This window comes from Chlorocebus sabaeus, chromosome 20, assembly GCF_047675955.1.
Source record: "Chlorocebus sabaeus isolate Y175 chromosome 20, mChlSab1.0.hap1, whole genome shotgun sequence".
Classification (NCBI taxonomy): domain Eukaryota; kingdom Metazoa; phylum Chordata; class Mammalia; order Primates; family Cercopithecidae; genus Chlorocebus; species Chlorocebus sabaeus.
In genome coordinates, this window is record NC_132923.1 from 119,466,612 (window position 1) to 119,485,857 (window position 19,246).

The following is a 19,246-nucleotide window of genomic DNA, read 5'->3' on the forward strand; positions in this document are numbered from 1 at the left end:
TTCCTCCAGGCACGGGGTCCCTCACCTACATGTGTTCCCTCTTCCCTCTGTGGCCCCCCATGCTGCGCACAGAGGGCTTCCAGGACCCAGTGTGTCTGTCCTGTGCCACCCCACACATGGTCACAGATCCCCTTACTGGATGAGCCGAGAGCAGTGAGAAGCCCCCCAGGGGAAGTCTCGGAGCGGCCCTCAGGTGGCATCATATCACAGACCTCAGCAGGGAGTGAGCTTCGAGGCTTCTGGGGAAACATCTCTGTACAGCTGGCCCCCCACACGCATGCTGGGCCAAAGCCCGGCCTCTGGCCTCCTGCCCTGTGGCATATGCACCTCCCTCCCTGACATCTCAGGGGCCCCAAGGCTCAGTCAGACATGGAGAGGCCCTGCACCCCCGGCAAGAATGCATCAAGAGCCATAGGGGTTGTTGCAGAACAATACAAGTTCCCCTGGGGAAATGCTCATGATATGTAATTAGCTTTAAAAAAAAAAAAAAAAAAAAAAAAAGGCAACATGAGCCACGAGACAGCATGTGCAATAAAACCACAGTTTTATTAAAAAAGTTTTGCATACTTGTATACATGCCTAGCAAAGATGCTGGACAGAAACACACCATGGTAGGATTAAAAGTTGCTTTTAGTCTATCATTTTCCGTACTTTCTAATTTTTCTACAACAAAGATGTATTTTTTTTAAAAGGAAGAGAGAGAGGGAGGTGGGGAAGAGATGGACTGATGAGCATCTCAAGTAATGCTAAGCAATGCATTGGCAGGGAGGGGTCCCTTGTGCCTGGAGTCTGCCCCAGACAGATCTGCACCCTTTGGGGACAGTGACAGTGGGCAGCTCACCAAGTAAGCACCTAATCTCTCACATCTCATTTCATCCCCACCAACAGTGCCATCCGATGAGTCTTATCACCCCACTTTACAGAGATTAGAAACTGAGGGGGCTGGGTGCGGTGACTCATGCCTGTAATCATAGCACTTTGGGAAGCCAAGGCAGGCAGATCACTTGAAGTCAGGAGTTTGAACCAGCCTGTCCATGGTGAAACCCTGTTTCTACTAAAAATTCAAAAAAAAAAAAAAAATTAGCTGGGCACGGTGGTGGGTGCCTGTAATCCCAGCCACTCGGAATGCCGAGGCAGGAGAATCGCTTTAACCCAGAGGGCAAAGCAGAGGTTAGAGTGAGCTGAGATCATGCCACTGCACTCCAGTCTGGGCGACAGAGACCCCATCTCAAAAAAAAAAAAAAAAAGAAAGAAAAGAAAAGAAAAGAAACTGAGGGTTAGGCAGAGAAGCCAAAGAGCACATCCTGGGTCATGCAGCTAACGTGTAGGGCAGGCAGGATCCAAACCAGCTCTGTGTGGGAGACGGTAGCACCAGAGGGGTTAGACCACAGGTTCTGGAAGCCAGCTGGGGTTATCTCTGGCTCTGCCCATCTTTCTCTGTGATCTTGGGCTGATGTCATGTCCTCTCTGTGCCAGTTCCCACATCTCTAGAATGCAGATTATATCAGCGCCTGTCCTGTGAGAGTGTTGCAAGGATGAATGGCACTGGGGAGGGAAAGCTCTCAGAGCCCAGCATGTAAGAAGTGCTGGGTACATCCAGGCCATTATGATCTGGCCCTAGAGCCAAACACACACAGGCACGTAAAAATAACACGGCTGGCAGAGCACGTCGGCCCCCATCGCAGTCACTCAGTAAAGAGGTGCTAGGTGGAAGGACAGGAAGACGCAAGGGAAGGGCAGCGGAATCCCAGCCAGTCAGCAGAGCACCATCCTAGATGCACAGAGAGGGCCATAGAGGAAGAGCAAAAAGAGCCCCTGGCCTGAGGCTTTGAGCCCAAGCACCACGCCTGCCAGCTCAGCCCCACAGACAAGTGACGCCCTCTCCCGGGTCTGCAAAATGGCGCCCACGATAATTTCCTCTTCCGGGGCTGTCGTGTTCGTTTCCTATGGCTGCTGTAACAGGTGACCATGAACTTAGTGACCTACAACACGAATCTATTCTCACAGGTGTGGAGGTCAGCAGGCCATCAATGGGTTCGCAGATTTAAAAGCAAGGTTTCAGTGGGGCGGCTCCAGGGGAGAAGCCATCCCCCATCTTTTCCAGCCTCGAGAAGCCACCTGCATTCCTTGGTCACAATCCCGTCCTCCATTTCCAAGACCACCAGCGTGGCATCTTCCCACCTCTCTCTGACTCTGGCCCTCCTGCCTCCCTCTTGTCACAACCCTTGTGGTGACACTGGGCCCACGGATAACCCAGGGTCATCTCCCCATCTCAAAATCCCTCACTTAATCACATCTGCCAAGTCCCTTTGCCACACAATGCCACAGATTCTCAGGTGATAGGGATGTGGACAGGGAAACCTCCAAGGGGTGGAAGGGCCGTGATTCTGCCTCCCAGTTGTAAGAATCAAAATAAGATGTAGGCCGGGCACGGTGGCTCACGCCTGTAATCCCAGCACTTTGGGAGGCCGAGACGGGTGGATCACGAGGTCAGGAGATCGAGACCATCCTGGCTAACACGGTGAAACCCCATCTCTACTGAAAATACAAAAATTAGCTGGGTGCGGCGGCGGGTGCCTGTAGTCCCAGCTACTTGGGAGGCTGAGGCAGGAGAACGGCGTGAACCCGGGAGGCGGAGCTTGCAGTGAGTGGAGATCGGGCCACTGCACTCCAGCCTGGGCGACAGAGCGAGACTTCGTCTCAAAAAAATAAAATAAAATAAAAAAATAAACAAAATAAGATGTAAACTGTAAAGTTCGTGCACGTGTAGGTTGTTAGTATTGTTGCACCATCTCTGTGCCAGGCACCGGGATAAAAAATGGTGAGGCAGAGTCCTACCGCTGCAGGGATACAGGGAGGGACATCACAGGATTCCTCGAAGGCATATTTATACCACGAAGAGATGCGCCAACCAGGTACCCTGCATGTGCCTTTTTCAACGAAGAGACTGTGTGGGTCCTCAAAGAACCTGGGATCCAAAGGTCCTGGCTCTGATTGGAAACTGGGAGCCCTTGTTTCCACGCTCGGAGGAGGAAAAGAAGGAAAGAAAACACAAAAACCAGCTTTTCCAATTTAGGATTTGGCAAGGGACCTTCAGAGAAAGATTTTTAATGGAAAGAAGGACCTGGTCCCCACAGCCCTCCCATGAGGGACTCCATGGGCAGAAAGCCGGTATCTGCCAGGCCTCACGTCCCACATGGACCCTGTGGGACAGGACACAGGAGGCTCAAATGCTCTGGATTTGGGAAACAGCGCATGTAAGGAGAATTCCAGGATTCCAAGCAACTCCAGACTAGGTCTGCAGCAATCTGGAAAATCTTGAAGATTTCCTCCGGCCTTGCTGACCTGCCCTTCCCAGGAGCCCCTATGTCCCCCACACCCAGCAGTCTCAGAAGGCACAGGCCACCAGTGCCCTGTTTCCATCCTGTGCCAACACTGCTTTGTTGAGCCTGGTCTCCTCTTGGCCTGATCCTCTCAGTCCCTGATACCTCCAGGGAGGATGGGTCTCCCTGTCCTCTCCCAGAATCCGGTTGCCCCATCTCTTCCCCTGGCTCCAGGCCCCAGTGGCAGACACTGGCCAATAGGCAGTACATCCATCTTATCCAGAAAAGCCCAGGAAGGGGTAGGCCAGGTACCTTTAGGGAGCCCATGAGAATCCCCGCGACCAGGGCCAGGAGCCAAAACGTTGACCCACAGAAAAGTGTGGAGGTCACAGGGGAATAAAGGCAAAACTAAACAGGAAAAGCAAACAACTCCAGAGGAGGCCGGAGTCCATGGGGCTATTGCACTCAGAGGCGAGGGGTGCAGGCCTGAGTCCAGGAAAAACACAGGAAGCCAGCGATCTGCGGCGCTCACGTTTCCCGGGCACTGCTGGGTACTCAGGGCTACTCTTTCAACACAACTCCCCCAGCGAGAGCTCAGGGTGGACATGAGTGCACGTGTTTCAGAATCCACCAGGAGAAGCAAACCCTGCAGGCCTCAGTAGACAGCTTTGAGGGCAGACAGGCCTAGTCCCAGCCCTGCCATTTACTAGCTCCATGAGATTTGGGTAAATTACTTCAGTTCGCCAAGCCTCAGCTGCTCATCTGCGAAATGGACATATTCAATAGTCCCTGTCTTCTAGGGCTCCTAGGGGTACAAGTAATAAGATAATATGGGCCAGATGCAGTGGTTCATGTCTGTAATTCCAGCACTTTGGGAGACCAAGGCGGGAGGATTGCTTGAGCCCAGGAGTTCAAGACCAGCCTGGGCAACAGAGTGAGACTTCCATCTCTACAAAAAAATATGAAAATTAGCCTGGGCATGGTGGCTCACACCTATAATCCCTGCACTTTGGGAGGCCAAGGTAGGTGGATCACCTGAGGTCAGGAGCTCGAGACCAGCCTGGCCAACATGATGAAACCCCGTCTCTACTAAAAATACAAAAAATTAGTTTGGCATGGTGGTGCACGCCTGTCATCCCAGCTACTCAGGAGGCTGAGGCAGGAGAATCGCTTGAACCCAGGAGGTAAAGGCTGCAGTGAGCCGAGATGGCGCCACTGCACTCGAGCCTGGGCAACAAGAGCAAAACTGTCTCAGAAAAAAAAAAAAAAAAAAATTAGCCAGGCGTGGTGGCACATGCCTGTAATCCCAGCTTCTCGGGAGGCTAAGGTAGGAGCATCACTCAAGCCTGGAAGGTCGAGGCTGCAGTGCGCTGTGATCACACCACTGCACTCCAGCCTGGGCAACAGAGTGAGACCCTGTCTCAAACAACAGCAAAAAGAGATGATGTACACAGAGCACTTAGCACGGCCTGTGGCTCAGCACAGTACCATCAACACCAGTGAGGTCAGGTGACTCTAGCTATGTGGCCCTGGGCCACACAACCACTCCTGCTTCCCTTCCCCGACCTCAGTCTTGGCCCCTGCAGGTGCCAGAATCAGAATCCAATAGAAACCCTATTGACATGCCATTTGTTTGGAGGTTGGGGGGTGGACTGGTATTTTTTGATAGGTTTTGTTTCTTTTTGAGACAGAATCTCACTTTGTCACACAGGCTGGAGTGAAATGGTACAATCTCGCCTCACTGCAACCTCCACCTCGCAGGTTCAAGCGATTCTGCTGCCTCAGCCTCCCTAGTAGCTGGAATAACAGGCACCCACCACCAGGCCCGGCTAATTTTTGTATTTTTAGTAGAGATGGGGTTTCGCCATGTTGTTCAGGCTGGGTCTTGAACTCCTGACCTCAGTGGTCCACCCACCTTGACCTCCCAAAGTGCTGGGATTACAGGCGTAAGCCACTTCACCCGGCCTGACATGCTGTTAGTTTTCTCCTTGCTTCCATGGAGACACAGACCCTCTTGTCCTTCTGTCCATCATTCATTCAACAAGGACATCTTTGGTACTCAGCCCGTGCCTGCCACTGTGCTAAGCCATGAGGTTCGGCAGCAAACAAAACATCCCCCTCCAAAAAACCAAAAAGTCCCTGTCGCCATAGAGGTAACTGCTGGTGAAGAGACCAGCACACCCCTCTTCCCTCACAAGATCTCCATGCTGGTGGAGCGAAGAGGAGGCTCTCTTTGCTCTGCTCTCATGTCAAGGGAAGGGACCTCACCAGGAATCAAGCACCGGGCACTGCCGCACAAGGCTCCCCACGAGGGACCTATGGAACATTCCACCAACTGCTTAGACGCCACTCTCCCAAGAGCTCAGAGATCATCTCTGAGTGGGCAAAAATCTTACCTCAAAAAATGGACACACAATCAGATCATTCCTATGAAGCCAGCCACACCCTCTCATCAGGGAACAGGGCATGAGCTCCTGGAGGCACGGAAGCACGGTGGCCAAGCGCCTGGCCTCCGTGTCAGAGGGGCCTTGGCCTCTGTTCTGAATGAGCATGTACTTATGTACATGGAACCCTGGGCACATCACCTACCTCCTGGGGTCTCCAGGAGGGTAGCTTGAAGGAAGCGAGTGTGCTGACCACCCTGTGTGCCAACCCTGTGCCTCTGCTCAGGGGCTTCCTCCGTGGGCACTCCCCGTGCCCCTCTGCCATCCTGAATGGAGAATTTCTACTCACTTGCTGAGCTAGGACCTGGCCCAGAAGTCTTCCCTGATGGCCCCACCCTTACTCCCCTCCAGTCAGTGTCCCAGCTCCCTGGGCATCCATCTCTGTCCCACTCTGACGCATCCACATCTCCCACCAGACTGAGTTTCTCGCAACCTCACCCCTGGCCCACCCTGGAGATTTAAATCCTTCGAAGATTGCAGCCACCACGGCCCTTCCCAGCCCAGGTGCAGGACGAATGGCTGCTGATTCGTTTCAGGTCCCTAATCAGGGAGGAGAGGCTGGCCCCTAATTCTGACCTTAATTACACAGCAGCAAGCTCAGCAGAAACCCTCCCGGAGTCCACCCACTCTGGACAGCAAATGAGCACATAAAGGACTTCTCCTCCAGGGGCCTGGGCCTGCAACCTGCATCTCTGAAACCTCCCGCTGGGTGACACCTGCCTGAGAATTAGCCCCTCTTGCTCAGTTTGGGGCACCCCAGGAAGACAAAGCAGGGCTCAAACATGCCTCCCCTCACCAGGGTAGTCAGGATTTAAACTCGGGGTTCCAGATGCTTGGGCCATTCATTTGGAGCCTAGACCCCTCCACTGCTTAGGCAAGGAGGCTCTAAGCACCCGGTCCTGAGAGGCCTCAGCTCCCACCACCCCCAGTTGCCCAATTACCCTTCCAACCCAGACGTGACTTGCAGAAGACGAAGAAGAACTGCGATAAAAAGCAAATGCCTTGATTAGGCACCTACCACGAGGCTGAGCATCTTACCCAATGGCCCATTTTTACAGATGAGAAAACCAAAGGGGGACTTGACTGACAAAAGGACCTATGGCCAGTGTGGGGGCCACAGACAAGACGCAGGCCCTCACCCCAACATCCAGGCTCCTAACCACTAGGCTACACTGCCTCTGACAGGCTCGCAGGCACCGAGGGCAGGGTCCCTGACAGCAACTGATATAGGATTGGGAATATTAGCAAGACAAATGGTAACTGCAAAAATAATTACAATGGGCTGCATCCCCCCACCCTCAAACACCCCCAATACCCCCCGACTACACACACACACATACACACTCACACACTCAAACACACACTGAGCACCACACAGCTGTTCGCTTCTTCAAGACGAACCCAACAGAGGGGGTGCTCTCATTGTTTCCCTTTCACCAGCGAACAGACTGACACCTGGAGAGTTTCTGTGACTCCTCCAAGGCTACACAGCTAGCAAGGGACAGAGGCAGGGTTTGGAACCAGGCCTGCCTCCTGCTGTTTCAGAGGCTTGTGGGCAAAGTAAAGGAAAAAGGACCATGAGTTTCTGGAATTGACCTCTTCCCCCAGGGCACAGGGCCTCAATGAAATGCTTTCCTCCTTAGCTAAAGACCAGTCGGGTCCTCTGGGCCTCAGCTCCACCCCATCCCCACCCCCTGCCCGGTGTCTCCCCGTTTCCAACCGCCAAAGCAAAGGAGCCAGGTTCACTTACTCTGTGCTGGGTGGAGCAGCCGCTGGGTCTGGGTCTGCAAAAGAGGAGCAAACAGAGAGCCTGTCAGGCCAGAGGCTGGCCCCAAGCACTCAGGCCTTCCCCGCCCCTTTCCCAGCCTCCCCAGGGGCGCCGCAGACAGGGCCTGGCCAGCCTGGGTGCCTGCTGAGCCCCGCCTCCCTCCCCCAGCCCTGGCTCAGTCATCAGCTCCCCTACCTGGCCTGCAACACCCCCACCCACCCCATGGCCCACTTCCCAACTCCAGCCAGAACTCGTGGCAGCCGCCCCGCCTGTTCTGGGCCTGCCCTCCACCCCCAGCTGCTCCAGGAGCCCGCTGTCCCCAAGCCTACAGGAAGTTCCAGCTGGTCGGGTCCCCAGATTCTCTCTCGGATAACAGACTCTAAGAGCCCAGAAGCTGCCATTTAACACCAGCTTAGCAGGGCCCCCCTGCCCCCCAGGGTTGCCAGCTCCCCAAGGCAGACAGGAGAGGGGACCTCTGGGAGGCTGCTCTTCTGGCTGGTGTGGATTCTTTAGGAGAAGCTGCAGGGAGGACTTCAGAGACACGAGCTCTGGGCAGCAACTGTCTCCAAAGCAAAACTCAGGCCAACCACTTCCATTTACAATGTGCCAAAGTGCACCAGATGTTGCAGGAATGCTAGGAATTTCAAATTCCCAAGGGAAGTCATAGACTGCAGCTTCTTCCCACTGGCTTTTCCCTTCCTGCTTTCTGGGGACAGCAGAGGGGCCACCAGGCATCCCTGAGAGCCTGGAGCTTCCACTAGTTCTCTATGCTCCCTGTAGCCCCAGGACCGGAAGTTCCCAGAAACATCTTACCAGTGACAGGAATGGAGTCAAAGTGGATCAGCGGGGGGTCTGTGTCCCTCTCAGGAGCAAGGCTAGGGACTCCCAGGGCTGCGCTGGTGTCCTCTTCATCATCACTGTCGTCAAACTCAAAGGCCTCTCCTGGGTCATCCTCCGCCTCGGAGGAGGGGCCTGGGGCTCCTGGAACCAGCTGATCTCCTGGAAGAGAGGAGGAGTTGGCCAGGCTGCAGGATCTCCGAAGTTTGGTCAATGGAGAGATGGCTGGGGTAGATGGGCATGGGCTGGAACTGGGTGAGCACTTCAGGTCTGAGCCAGGGAATGACAGCCATCAAACTCAAGCCACATGGCCCTACAGTGCTGGTAAGGCTGAGGGGAGGCGGTTGGGTTAGGTCTCTCAGCAAGTGGCAGTTGAGGGAGGGGAGTGTGCTCCCGGGGCGAGCCTGTGCACCTCAGTACTTCAGTGTATATCTTTCCTCTTCTTATTTCCTGTCTCCCTGTTTCGTGAGCAAGGGGTCTTTTTAAATGTGTGTGTATGCATGAGCACAAGCTTATCGTATGTTTCTGTGTTGATTTGTCTGTGTGTTTTGTGTGTGCAAACGAGCACAGACAGGTGCATCCTTCCCACTGCACTTTATTTGGTATGTGCAGCAGCATGAAACACAGCTGCCTAGGAATGCCTGGGCTTGGAGGCAGCCTGCTTGCAGGTACTAGGGCACAGACTGGCTGGGGCAGGAGAAAGCATCGAACTCCCAGCATGGAGGTCAGCTCGCTAGGCCTCATCCCCTGCTTTTCCCCTCCTGGGGGACCCCCTTCATGACTATGAACTCCTGTCCTCCTCACCCACTAAAGCTCAACTCAAGCAGAGAGACCCTCCCCGCCTACCCTACTATAGGAGGCGTGGCCTCTCCTTCTCTGCCCCCGCCCCTTGTTTGTGCTCCCCACCAAGCTCGGATCCCTGAGAGCAGACATCTCGCCCGTCTGTCCCCTCTACTGTGGGTCCTGGACTGACCTAGACCAGGAGCTCAGCCGCTTTTGTTAAATGAGTTAAGGGATGAATTCTCTACCCTAGAGGGCACAAGAAGCCATTTCCAGCCATTTCACCACATGGAGCTTCCCCAGTCCTCTTCCTAGAAGACTTCCTTCCTAAACTCTGGGCTGAACGGAACCTCAGGAGTTCAGTAACTCCATCCCCTACCTTATGCAGACCCTCTGCAAAACCAACAGGCAGTTTGGTTCTGTTTTTAAACATCTGCCAAGCTGACCGCCCTCAGCAGTCCTCTCGTAGCACATGCCACACAGCTTAGGCATGAGCTCTGTGCTCACATGGCCGTGTCTGAGCTCCCTGCTAGCTGTGTGGTTCCGAGCAAGTCACTTTGCCTCTCTGAATCTTGGTTTCCTCTGCAAACTGGAGAATAGAAACAGCACTTTCCCCATAACGCTGACATGAACATCCACTGAGGTGCAGCTTAGGATTTCTCAGCCTTGGTACCACTGACATTTGGGACTGGATAATTCTTTTTGCAGGTGGGGAGGGGCGCTGTCTTGTGCCCTGTAGGACGATTAGCAGCATCCCTACCTTCTACACCCTACAGGCCAGGGGGACCCTCCAGCTGTGACAACCAAAAATGTCTCCAGACATTGCCCTATGTCCCCCTGGAGGGCAAAATCACCATTATCAGAACCACTGGGGTAGGTATAGCCCTCAGCACAGTGCCTGTATATGTAAGGACTATGACAATAACAGCTGTTGCAATTACTGTTCCCCTCCCAGCCTCAGATCCTTGAGGACAAACAGGATTTTCTAGTCCCTGGGTCTGCGGACCCCGCCCTAGCAAATGCTCAATAAACATTAGACGGATGGATGAGTGATGGGTGAGGAGGTGGCTGGAACAGAGAGATGGACAGATGGGCCAGCAGATGAACAGATGGACAGATGGACATATCTGATTCCAACAGTCTCTTGGACTAGAAAAATCCAGTCACTCCCCTACAATGACCTGGAGGTTCCCAAAGCATAATATTTTGGGGGCGGATGTAGGAAACCTCTTCTACAGCTGCTCAAGTGCAATGGAAGCCCAGAGCATGCCCTCCCTACCCCGAGTGAGAAGTACCCAACTTCCTCTGAGGTCACGGAGGAGGAGACACAGCTGCTCCTCCTGGCGACCAGGTCAGCAGGGGTGGACTCTGGGCAGCGATGCGGCCTGTAGAGCCAACTCCTTCCCCAGGTGTCAAGAAACAAGACCTGAGAGAGCCTGAGCTGTGCCCCGGGCAGTTTCCTCATCCAGCTTCAGGATCACCTCCATTTACCCAAGACCCAAGAGACAGAGGCAAAGCAATGTGCCCACAGTCAGCAGCTAAGAGGATGGGATGGATTGGAACCCAGCTCCATTCACCCTCCACACCCTTCTACTAAGCCCTCAGACATTCTGCCTTGCGCTGACATAAAGGGCTTGGGTGGGAGCTGGATCTGTGGTTTTCAGATGCAGTTCCCAACCCCTGGTAGTTCGTAAGTTCAATTAGGGGATTCCCAATCAGGATTTCATTAGGTGTTTGGATTGCTTGTTTCAGATGTTTCTAAACACTGTATTCTAATATTAGTAAAATCATATGGGGTGTTCTTTTTGATATTATAATACCAAATAAAATACATTTGGTATTGAATTATTTCAAATGTTTTAAAAAATAATGTATTGTGATATTAATGAATTCACCTTGGTATAATTTCGATATTGGTTTTGTCACTTCTGTTTCAGTTACATATACACATTGAGTAGGGGTGTGTGTGTGGGTGTGTGTGGGTGTATGGGGGGTGTGGGGGGTATGTGGGGGTGTGTGTGGGCGTATGGGTGTGCATGAGTGTGTGGGTGTGTGGGGGGTGTGGGTGTGTGGTGTGGGTGTGTGGGGGGTGTGTGGGGGCATGTGTGTGGGTGTGTGGGTGTGTGGGAGGGTGTGTAGGGGTATGTGTGTGGGCATATGGGTGTGTGTGAGTGTGTGGGTGTGTGTGGGGGCGGGTGTGTGGTGTGGGTGTGTGGGGGTGTCAGTGTGTGTGGGGGTGTGTGTGGGGGTGGGTAGGGGTGTGTAGGTGTGTGTGGGTGTATGTGTGTGTGTGTGTGGGTGTGGGGGGGGTGTGGATGTGTGGTGTGGGGGTGTGGGGGTGTCGGTGTATGTGGGTGTGTGGGGGGGTGGGGGGTGGGGGTGTGTGTGTGGGGGTGTGTAGGTGTGTATAGGTGTGTGTGGGTGTATGTGGGTGTGTGGGTGTGTATGTACACGCACACGTACATATGTACAAAGAATCTTCTGCTCATCCCTTGCTCCCTCCACTCCAGTCACATTGATCTCCTTCCTGTACCACAAATGTGCCAGGCAGTCCTGCCTCAGGACCTTTGCACTTGCAGCCCCAGGGCCTAGCACGTTCTTCCCGCGAGTATCTTCTCCTGCTCTCCTCTCTTTCAGGTCTTTACTGCACATCATCTCTCTGCATGCTGTGGCATCTCTACTGCACGCTGCCGCAGAGACCTGCTGAGACTCCCAGTTTGTCCTGCCTACTTTACCTTTCTCTATGGCTGTTGTCAGCATATGATGCTATATGCTATTTATGTTGATGTCTCTCTCCTCTATTCAAATATAAGCTTCATGAGGGCAGGTATTTTTGTCTGTTTTGTTTGCTATTGCATCCTCAGCATCTAGTGCAATGTCCAACATATAGTAGGCACATGATAAGCGTTTACGAAACACACACACACACACACACCCCTCTGTTGTCATGTCTATGGGTGGCAATTTTCAAAGTTTAAAACATAGGCTGGGTGCTGTGGCTCACACCTGTAATCCCAGCACTTTGGGTTTGGGTGCCTGGGGCGGGAGGATGGCTTCAGTTCAAAAGCTTGTAACCAGCCCAGGTAACATGGTGAGACCTTGTCTCTACTAAAAATGAGGCAATTAGCCGGGTGTGGTGGCATACACCTGTAGTCCCAGCTACTTGGGAGGCTGAGGTGGGGGGATCGCTTGAACCCAGGAGTTCAAGGCTGCAGCGAGCCATGATTGTGCCACTGCACCCCAGCCCGGGTGACAAAGTGAGACTCTGTCTCAAAAAAATAAACAAAAGTAAAAATGTTTAAATAATTTTTAAATCAGCTGGGTATGGTGGCGTGTGCCTACAGTCTCAGCTACTCCAGAGGCTGAAGTAGGAGTTCAAGGCTGCAGTGAGCCATGATCACACCATTGTACTCCAGCCTGGGTAACAGAGCAAAATCTTGTCTCAAAAAGTTTTGTTTAAATTCTGGAATAAATGACCACAAAGTCCCCACCCACTATTTTGGGGGTACCAGATACAGGCTCATCCTGACTTATACAGGGCTTTCTTAGTCTCTCAGTGCCCCCCGGTCCTTGCCCGAATGAATCTGCTGGGCAGGGAGTGGGGGTGGGGGTCTCCCTTTATAAGTGGATGGTGTCACTGCAGTGACTAAGGTTTTAGAGTCAGACCACCAGAGTTCAGCTCAGACTCCAGCTCACCCAGGTACCAGCTGGATGAGTGTCGGGTTATTTGACCCCCTCCCAGTTTCCTGATCTGTAAAATGAGGACAATAATAGCAACTACCTCACAGGGTTGTTGGGAGGATGGAATGAATGAACATAAATAAAGCACCTGGTGCAGGGTGTGTGCTCACCAAATGTTAGCTATTCTTACGATGATGATTCTGCTTATCATTACCACCATTGTTATATCATCATTGTCATATTATTACCACCATTATCACTGTTATTATTATGATTTCAGCCTTGTCATAGCCCAGTCCCTGCTGCTGGGTGAGAAGGGCAATCCTCTCCAACTCACAGGCCAGGCCCAGCCTCAGGCAACCCTGCCCCCAGCCATGTCTAGGGACTCAGGTCACTTCTACACCTCCTTTTTTTTTTTTTTTCTTTTTAAATGAAGCTCACTCTGTCATCCAGGCTGGAGGACAGTGGCATGATCACGGCTCACCGCAGCCTCGACCTCCTGGGCTCAAGTGATCCTCCCACCTCAGCCTCCCAGGTAGCTGGAACTATAGGTATGCGCCACCATGCCCAGCTAATTTTTTTTTTTTTTTTTTTTTTTTTTTGCATTTTTTTGTAGAGACAGGTCTTCACTGTGTTGTCCAGACTGGTCTCAAACTCCTGAGCTCAAGCAAGGTTTCCCAAAGTGCTAGGATTACAGGCATGAGCCACTGTAGCTGGCCTACACCTCCTCCCTTTAACAGTACAAATAGTGGCTGGGCGTGATGGTTCACGCCTGTAATCCCAGCACTTTGGGAGGCCGAGGTGGGCTATCACGAGGTCAGCAGATCAAGACCATCTTGGCTAACAGGTGAAACTCCATCTCCACTAAAAATACAAAAAATTAGCCAGGCATGGTGGCGGGCACCTATAAGTCCCAGCTACTTGGGAGGCTGAGGCAAGAGAATGGCATGAACCCAGGAGGCGGACCTTGCAGTGAGTCAAGATCGCGCCACTGCCCTCCAGCCTGGGTGAAAGAGCAAGCCTCCATCTCAAAGAAAAAGAAAAAAAAGAGTACAAATAGCTTCAGTTACCCATGCATGCAGTGAGCAGCTCCCAGCATCCAGTGGGCAGGGAGAGGGAACGAGAGGTAAGACACAGTCCTGGGGTCCAGGGGTGGACTGTGAGCTCCCCTCTGGAGTTCACTGTGAGGCTGGCAGTACAGAGCCAGCAGGAGAAAACCTAAAATCTCAGAGACTGAGACGGTGCCAAAAGGAAGGGGCTGGGGCTCTCTGGGGCTTCAGGAAGGGCTTCGAGGATGAGGCTGCCCTTGCACTGAGCCTTAAAGGATGAGAAAAGGCCTGACAGGCTCCAACTAGAGCGTGGATTCCAGGCAGAGGCCACAGCAAAGGCAGAGAAGAAACACCAAGGGCCCCAGGGCGCTGAAGATACACGCAAGGATGAAGAAGGTCACTAGACAGTTGACAAGGTGCGTGCAGGAATCCCCTACTCAGGAATTTGAATTTAGTTTGGGAAGGTAATGGGAAGCTCTCAGAGAATGAGAAAATGGCAAAGAGCTGGGTTCACCCAGATGATACTAGCCAGCAATATTAGAAAGAGCTGGAACAATAAATATTTGTCAAATGTTTGCTGAACAGAACAGAATTGACTTAGTCATAAATTTTTTTTCTCATTCCCCACGTTCAGGTTCAGGCCTCTTGGTGGGGAGGGGAAAGGGAACAGATGCCCACGGCAGCAGGGGCGGGATGGGGCAAGGCCATGGCCATGCATGCTGGGACCCAAGTCCCCGTTGTGAATTGGGAGGTGAGATGTGCTTGCCCCTAGGCCCCCTTCTATCCTCCCCCCCAGGCAATCAGGCATTGCTCCTTATCAGAAGGAAAACTCAGGAGGCCCAGCCCAGCCCAACTGAGAGCTGCAGGAAGCCCTTCCTAACCGCCTGCACGGGTGGTGCAGCCAGAGCTAGTCACTCATGCCTCTGATGTTCCTGCACACACTGGGTCCTTGTGAGAACCAATACAAGCGAGTCCAGGAGGCGGGGGACCCTGGGAAGCTACCCATCGCCACAGAGAAGACAGGTCTGCTGTGCTGCTCCCCACCCCCACCCCAGAAGAACCCTGAGGCTCAGGGAAGAGGAGATGTGTCATTTGGGCTCTCCCAGGGGTGCGGGCACATACTGTCTGTCCTGCCGACACCCACGATAATAAGCACTCCCATCCGTGAGCAATTGATTACCCCATGCCCATGCCTGACAGATATTTAAACCTTGCAACAGCCCGGGAGAGGGTGTCATTGTCCCCATGTTTACTGATGATGAGACTAAGCCACAGAGACAACATGTCACTTAACCAACCCCGCAGTCTAAGTGGCAGGGTCGGGATTCAAACTCAGATGGGGCTGATGACAAAGCCCTCACTCGTTACCATCTGCAATTCTGCTTCTCTCATAGTGGTACAAGCGGACAGGAAGCTGCCGCCGAGGGTGAAACAGCCCTGGGCCCAGTTCCTCCCGGGCGAGGCCTGGATTCCACCTGCAGCATCTGAGGCCCCAGTGCCAGGGTTGCCAAATGAAATACAGGACACAGACTTGAATTTCAGATAAACAACGAATAATTTTGTTAGTATAAGTATGTATTTTTCTTTTTTTTTTTCAAGACAGAGTCTTGTTCTGTCACCAAGGCTGGAGTGCAGTGGTGTGATTTCAGCTCACTGCAACCTCCATCTCCCAGGTTCAAGCAATTCTCCTGCCTCAGCCTCTCAAGTAGCTGAGATTACAAGTGCCACACCATACCCAGCTAATTTTGGTATTTTTGTAGAGATGGGATTTCACCATGTTGGCCAGGATGGTCTCAAACTCATGACCTCAAGTGATCTGCCCGCCTTGGTCTCCCAAAGTGCTGGGATTACAGGAGTGAGATACCACGCCTGGCTGTATTTTTCTTTTACTTTCTCTTTTTTTCACTCAACACGGCAATGCTACCACTGTTCGATGGCCTGACCCTATGGTGCAACCCTCTCCCCCAACCTCAGTTCCTCACCCCTGATTTATAAGCTTCAGCCTGAGACCCCCATGTGTTCACCTCTCCAGGGGATCTCAGGGAGACAGGAAAAGGATTGACCCTTGCCCAGAGCCTCCTCCATGAGCAGAAAGTTACTTCTATTTTGTAAACAAGGAACATGAGGCAGAGGACGCGGCCCAGGCAGGGCCAGCAGCCAGCACAGCGGACTTCCCACCTGGCGCCACACCGCTCCAGAGCAAGGCCCTCCGCCGGCCCCTGCGGCCCCGTTCTAAGAAGGAATGAGAGGGATAGGAAGCCCTGGGTACGGTACCTATGGCAGGCTGTGGAGGAGGGTTGGAGGAAGCCATCAGACAAGGTCCAGCTCAGACCAGCACTGTCCCAGCTACACACCTGTGGAAAGAAGACCAGAAATTGCATTAGCTGGAGTCAGGGCTGCAGTTTCAGCCACGGAGACAAGTCATTGGCTCACAACCTGTGCTTCAGTCCGGTGGCTCTCAGACAGATATTTCTGGGCAGCCCCAGAAAGGCCCCAGCCTCCACCCTTCATAAATCATTAACCCATAGAAACACCAGCAGCTGTGCAGCCCAAATCCTGCAGCCACAGACCTTCCTGTTGCCAGTGCCAAGGGACCTGCTGGGTGTCCCTCCTCATCCCCCCTAGCTTACAGGTGAAGCTCTGGACCCAGAGTCCAGGGTCATGCTCAGTCCCCCACCTTCCAGGAATCAGATCATGCCTGACTGTCATAAATGAGGCTGGATACGTCCTCCTCCTGGCTGCCCAGGAAGCATGGGCTCCGCTCCGTTAGGTCTGCCTGCTCCTGCCAGTCCCTTCCTGTGCCCCTGCTGAAGGCCACTCTCACTCTGCCTTTCCCTGTCCCGCCCCATGGGTTGACCAGCAGGCAGGAGGTAACCTGGCCTTGGCATGTGAGTGTGAGGAAAGCAATGGCTTCAGAGGCCAGTGGCGCAAGACAGGGACAGAATCCCAAATGCTCAGCGCGGAGGCACAGCTCCTCCTGGCCCAAGGTGGCACCGCCCTCCCCTCACAGTGGGAGATCACATAACCAAGAGGCCGACACCTCCGCCTCCAGTGGGCTTCCTGGGCCCTGGAGCCAACCCTGCCCCAGCTCCCTACTGTCACCTTCAATTGTGCGCTGGGGGCTGTCCTCCTAGACATCCTGTGGAGGAGGAAATGCACCCTGGAGGGAAAGCAGCCAGCCCTCTGGTCTAATCTGCCCAGGCCACAAACTGGCTGTGTTCCTGTTTTCGTTTCCATTCCTAAAGCCTTTATTTTTATTAAACTGCCTTATTAAACAAAAATGAAATGCAGGTTAATGGCAATATTAGTAATAGTAGACATTCTTGCATTGCCAACGACACCTTAGACATAATTTTAAGCACTTTACAAATATTAACATCTATTAGTCCAAATTATAAATGAGAAAATGAGACCAAGAATGGTCAAGTAACTTGCCCAAGATCACACAGGTAGGAAGAGCCAGAGTTCGAACCCAGGCCATGGGGCTCTGGAGTCTGTGCTCAGAAGCAGCCACTACACTCTAGCACCTTTCAAGACTCAAACGATACAACAGGTATACAATGAAAAGTTAGTCTCCAGGCTGGGCGCAGTGGCTCACTCCTGTATCTCAGCACTTTGGGAGGCCAAGGTGGGCGGATCACGTCAGGTCAGGAGTTCGAGACCAGCCTGGCCAACATGGTGAAACCCCATCTCTACTAAAAATACAAAAATTAGCTGGGCGTGGTGGCACATGCCTTTAATCCCAGTTACTCAGTAGTCTGAGGCAGGAGAATCGCTTGAATGTGGAAGGCGGAGGTTATAGTGAGCCAAGACCGTGCCACCGCACTTCAGCACTCCAGTCTGGGAGACAGAGCAAGACTCTGTATGAAAAATTTTTTTAAAAAAATTAAATGTATGAAAAAATTAAAAAACAAAAAAGTGAGTCTACCTCCCATCCTTGTTGCCCTAATCCCCCAGTCCCTCAGAAGAGATGACTGTTACCGACTTCTCAAGAATCCTTCCAGAACTTTCCCATGCATGGGCCAACTTGCATATCTGCAGATACGCCTTGTTTCATACAGAAGGAGCACACAGCACCCACTGTGCTGCAACTGCCTTTTTAACTTAAATCTCTGTGATGATTTCAGAATACTACTAATACATAGAAATTGACCCCACTTTTTTTAACAACTGCATAGTAGGTTTGGTTTTGCTTTGATGTAGGTGTTTTTTTTGGGGGAGGGGGGGTTAATTTATATAGCCCCCATCCATAGGTACTGAGGCTGCTTTGGTCTCTGTTTCCAAGGTTGGAGTGCAATGGCACAATCACGGCTCACTGCAACCTAGAACTCCTGGGCTCAAGTGATCCTCTCGCCTCAGCCTCCCCAGTAGCTGGGACTACAGGTGCACACCACCATGCCTGGCTAATTTTTAAAAATTTTTTCTAGAGATAGGGTCTTACTCTGTTGCCCAGGCGGGTCCCAAACTCCTGGGCTCAAGCCATCCTCCCTTCTTGACCTCACCAAGCGCTGGGATCACAGACGTGAACCCCGACGCCTGCCTGCATTTCTCACTGTGACTGATGATACCAGTTACTCTCTGCTAAGCGTGTGACTGTGCCTTTTAGATCCACACTGAAAACTCTCAGGACTAAACTGGTACTTCAGCAAAGGGTTTTGGAAAGCAAACTAATATGTCTGCAAACCCCTTTGCAACTTGAAAGATCAAACAACAGCTGTACAGCTGTCCTGCTACACAGCCCCCTCCCAGTGGGCTCATTCAACACCCCTGAGGTCTGCTCAGCCTTTCTCTGAGGGCTCTGGTGCCCCAAGAGCTCCAGGAAGGAAGCGGCAGAAAGACCTATACCCATTTTACAGAAGGAAAAAGGGAGTGTCTTTGCCCAGCCTCCTGCCCAAATTGCTCCTTAAATACAATTTGATGATACAGAAAGAGGCAGCTTCTTTACCCTGGGGCCAAAACCTAGGATCCTTCCCTCCCAGAGCAGAAAGTCCAATGTCCTCCCCTTTCTTCACCCTTCGGGGCTGATTCCTGCCCTCCCCTCCCCTCCAAGTGCAAGGCTTTCCCTAGAAAGGAAGAGAGACACCAACATGTGTGAAGCCTGACATTTTATTAGCATTATTCCATCTAATTCTCATAACACCCCAGCTTATGGATGAGGAAACAGAAACTCAGAGAAGCAAATATTTGCCCTAGGTCACAGAAGCAAGAGGACAAGGTGACCACACTAGGATTCCAGCCAGCGAGCACTCACCCTAAAGCCTAATCTCAATCCTCTGATCACTGCCTCCCTAGCCTCTGGGGCTGGAATCTGGAAGGTGTTTGCTACAAGCTAATGTGGGGCTCTGAAGTGTTGGGACAAGGACA

At 52.5% G+C, this 19,246-nt stretch overlaps 1 protein-coding gene across 7 annotated transcripts in view; it reads right to left on the reverse strand.

Moving 5' to 3' along the window:
- Positions 1-19,246, reverse strand: part of ARHGEF10L (Rho guanine nucleotide exchange factor 10 like) — a 180,143-nt gene that overhangs the window by 103,570 nt on the left and 57,327 nt on the right. For all 7 annotated transcript variants that reach the window (XM_073007778.1, XM_073007780.1, XM_038010375.2 and 4 more), the window contains exons 2-4: positions 16,157-16,236; positions 8,349-8,534; positions 7,518-7,551 (exon numbers count right to left, since the gene is read on the reverse strand). In XM_073007778.1, coding sequence (XP_072863879.1) covers positions 7,518-7,551; positions 8,349-8,534; positions 16,157-16,193 — 257 coding nt within the window. In that variant the 5' untranslated portion in view covers positions 16,194-16,236. The remainder of the gene's footprint in view (positions 1-7,517; positions 7,552-8,348; positions 8,535-16,156; positions 16,237-19,246) is intronic.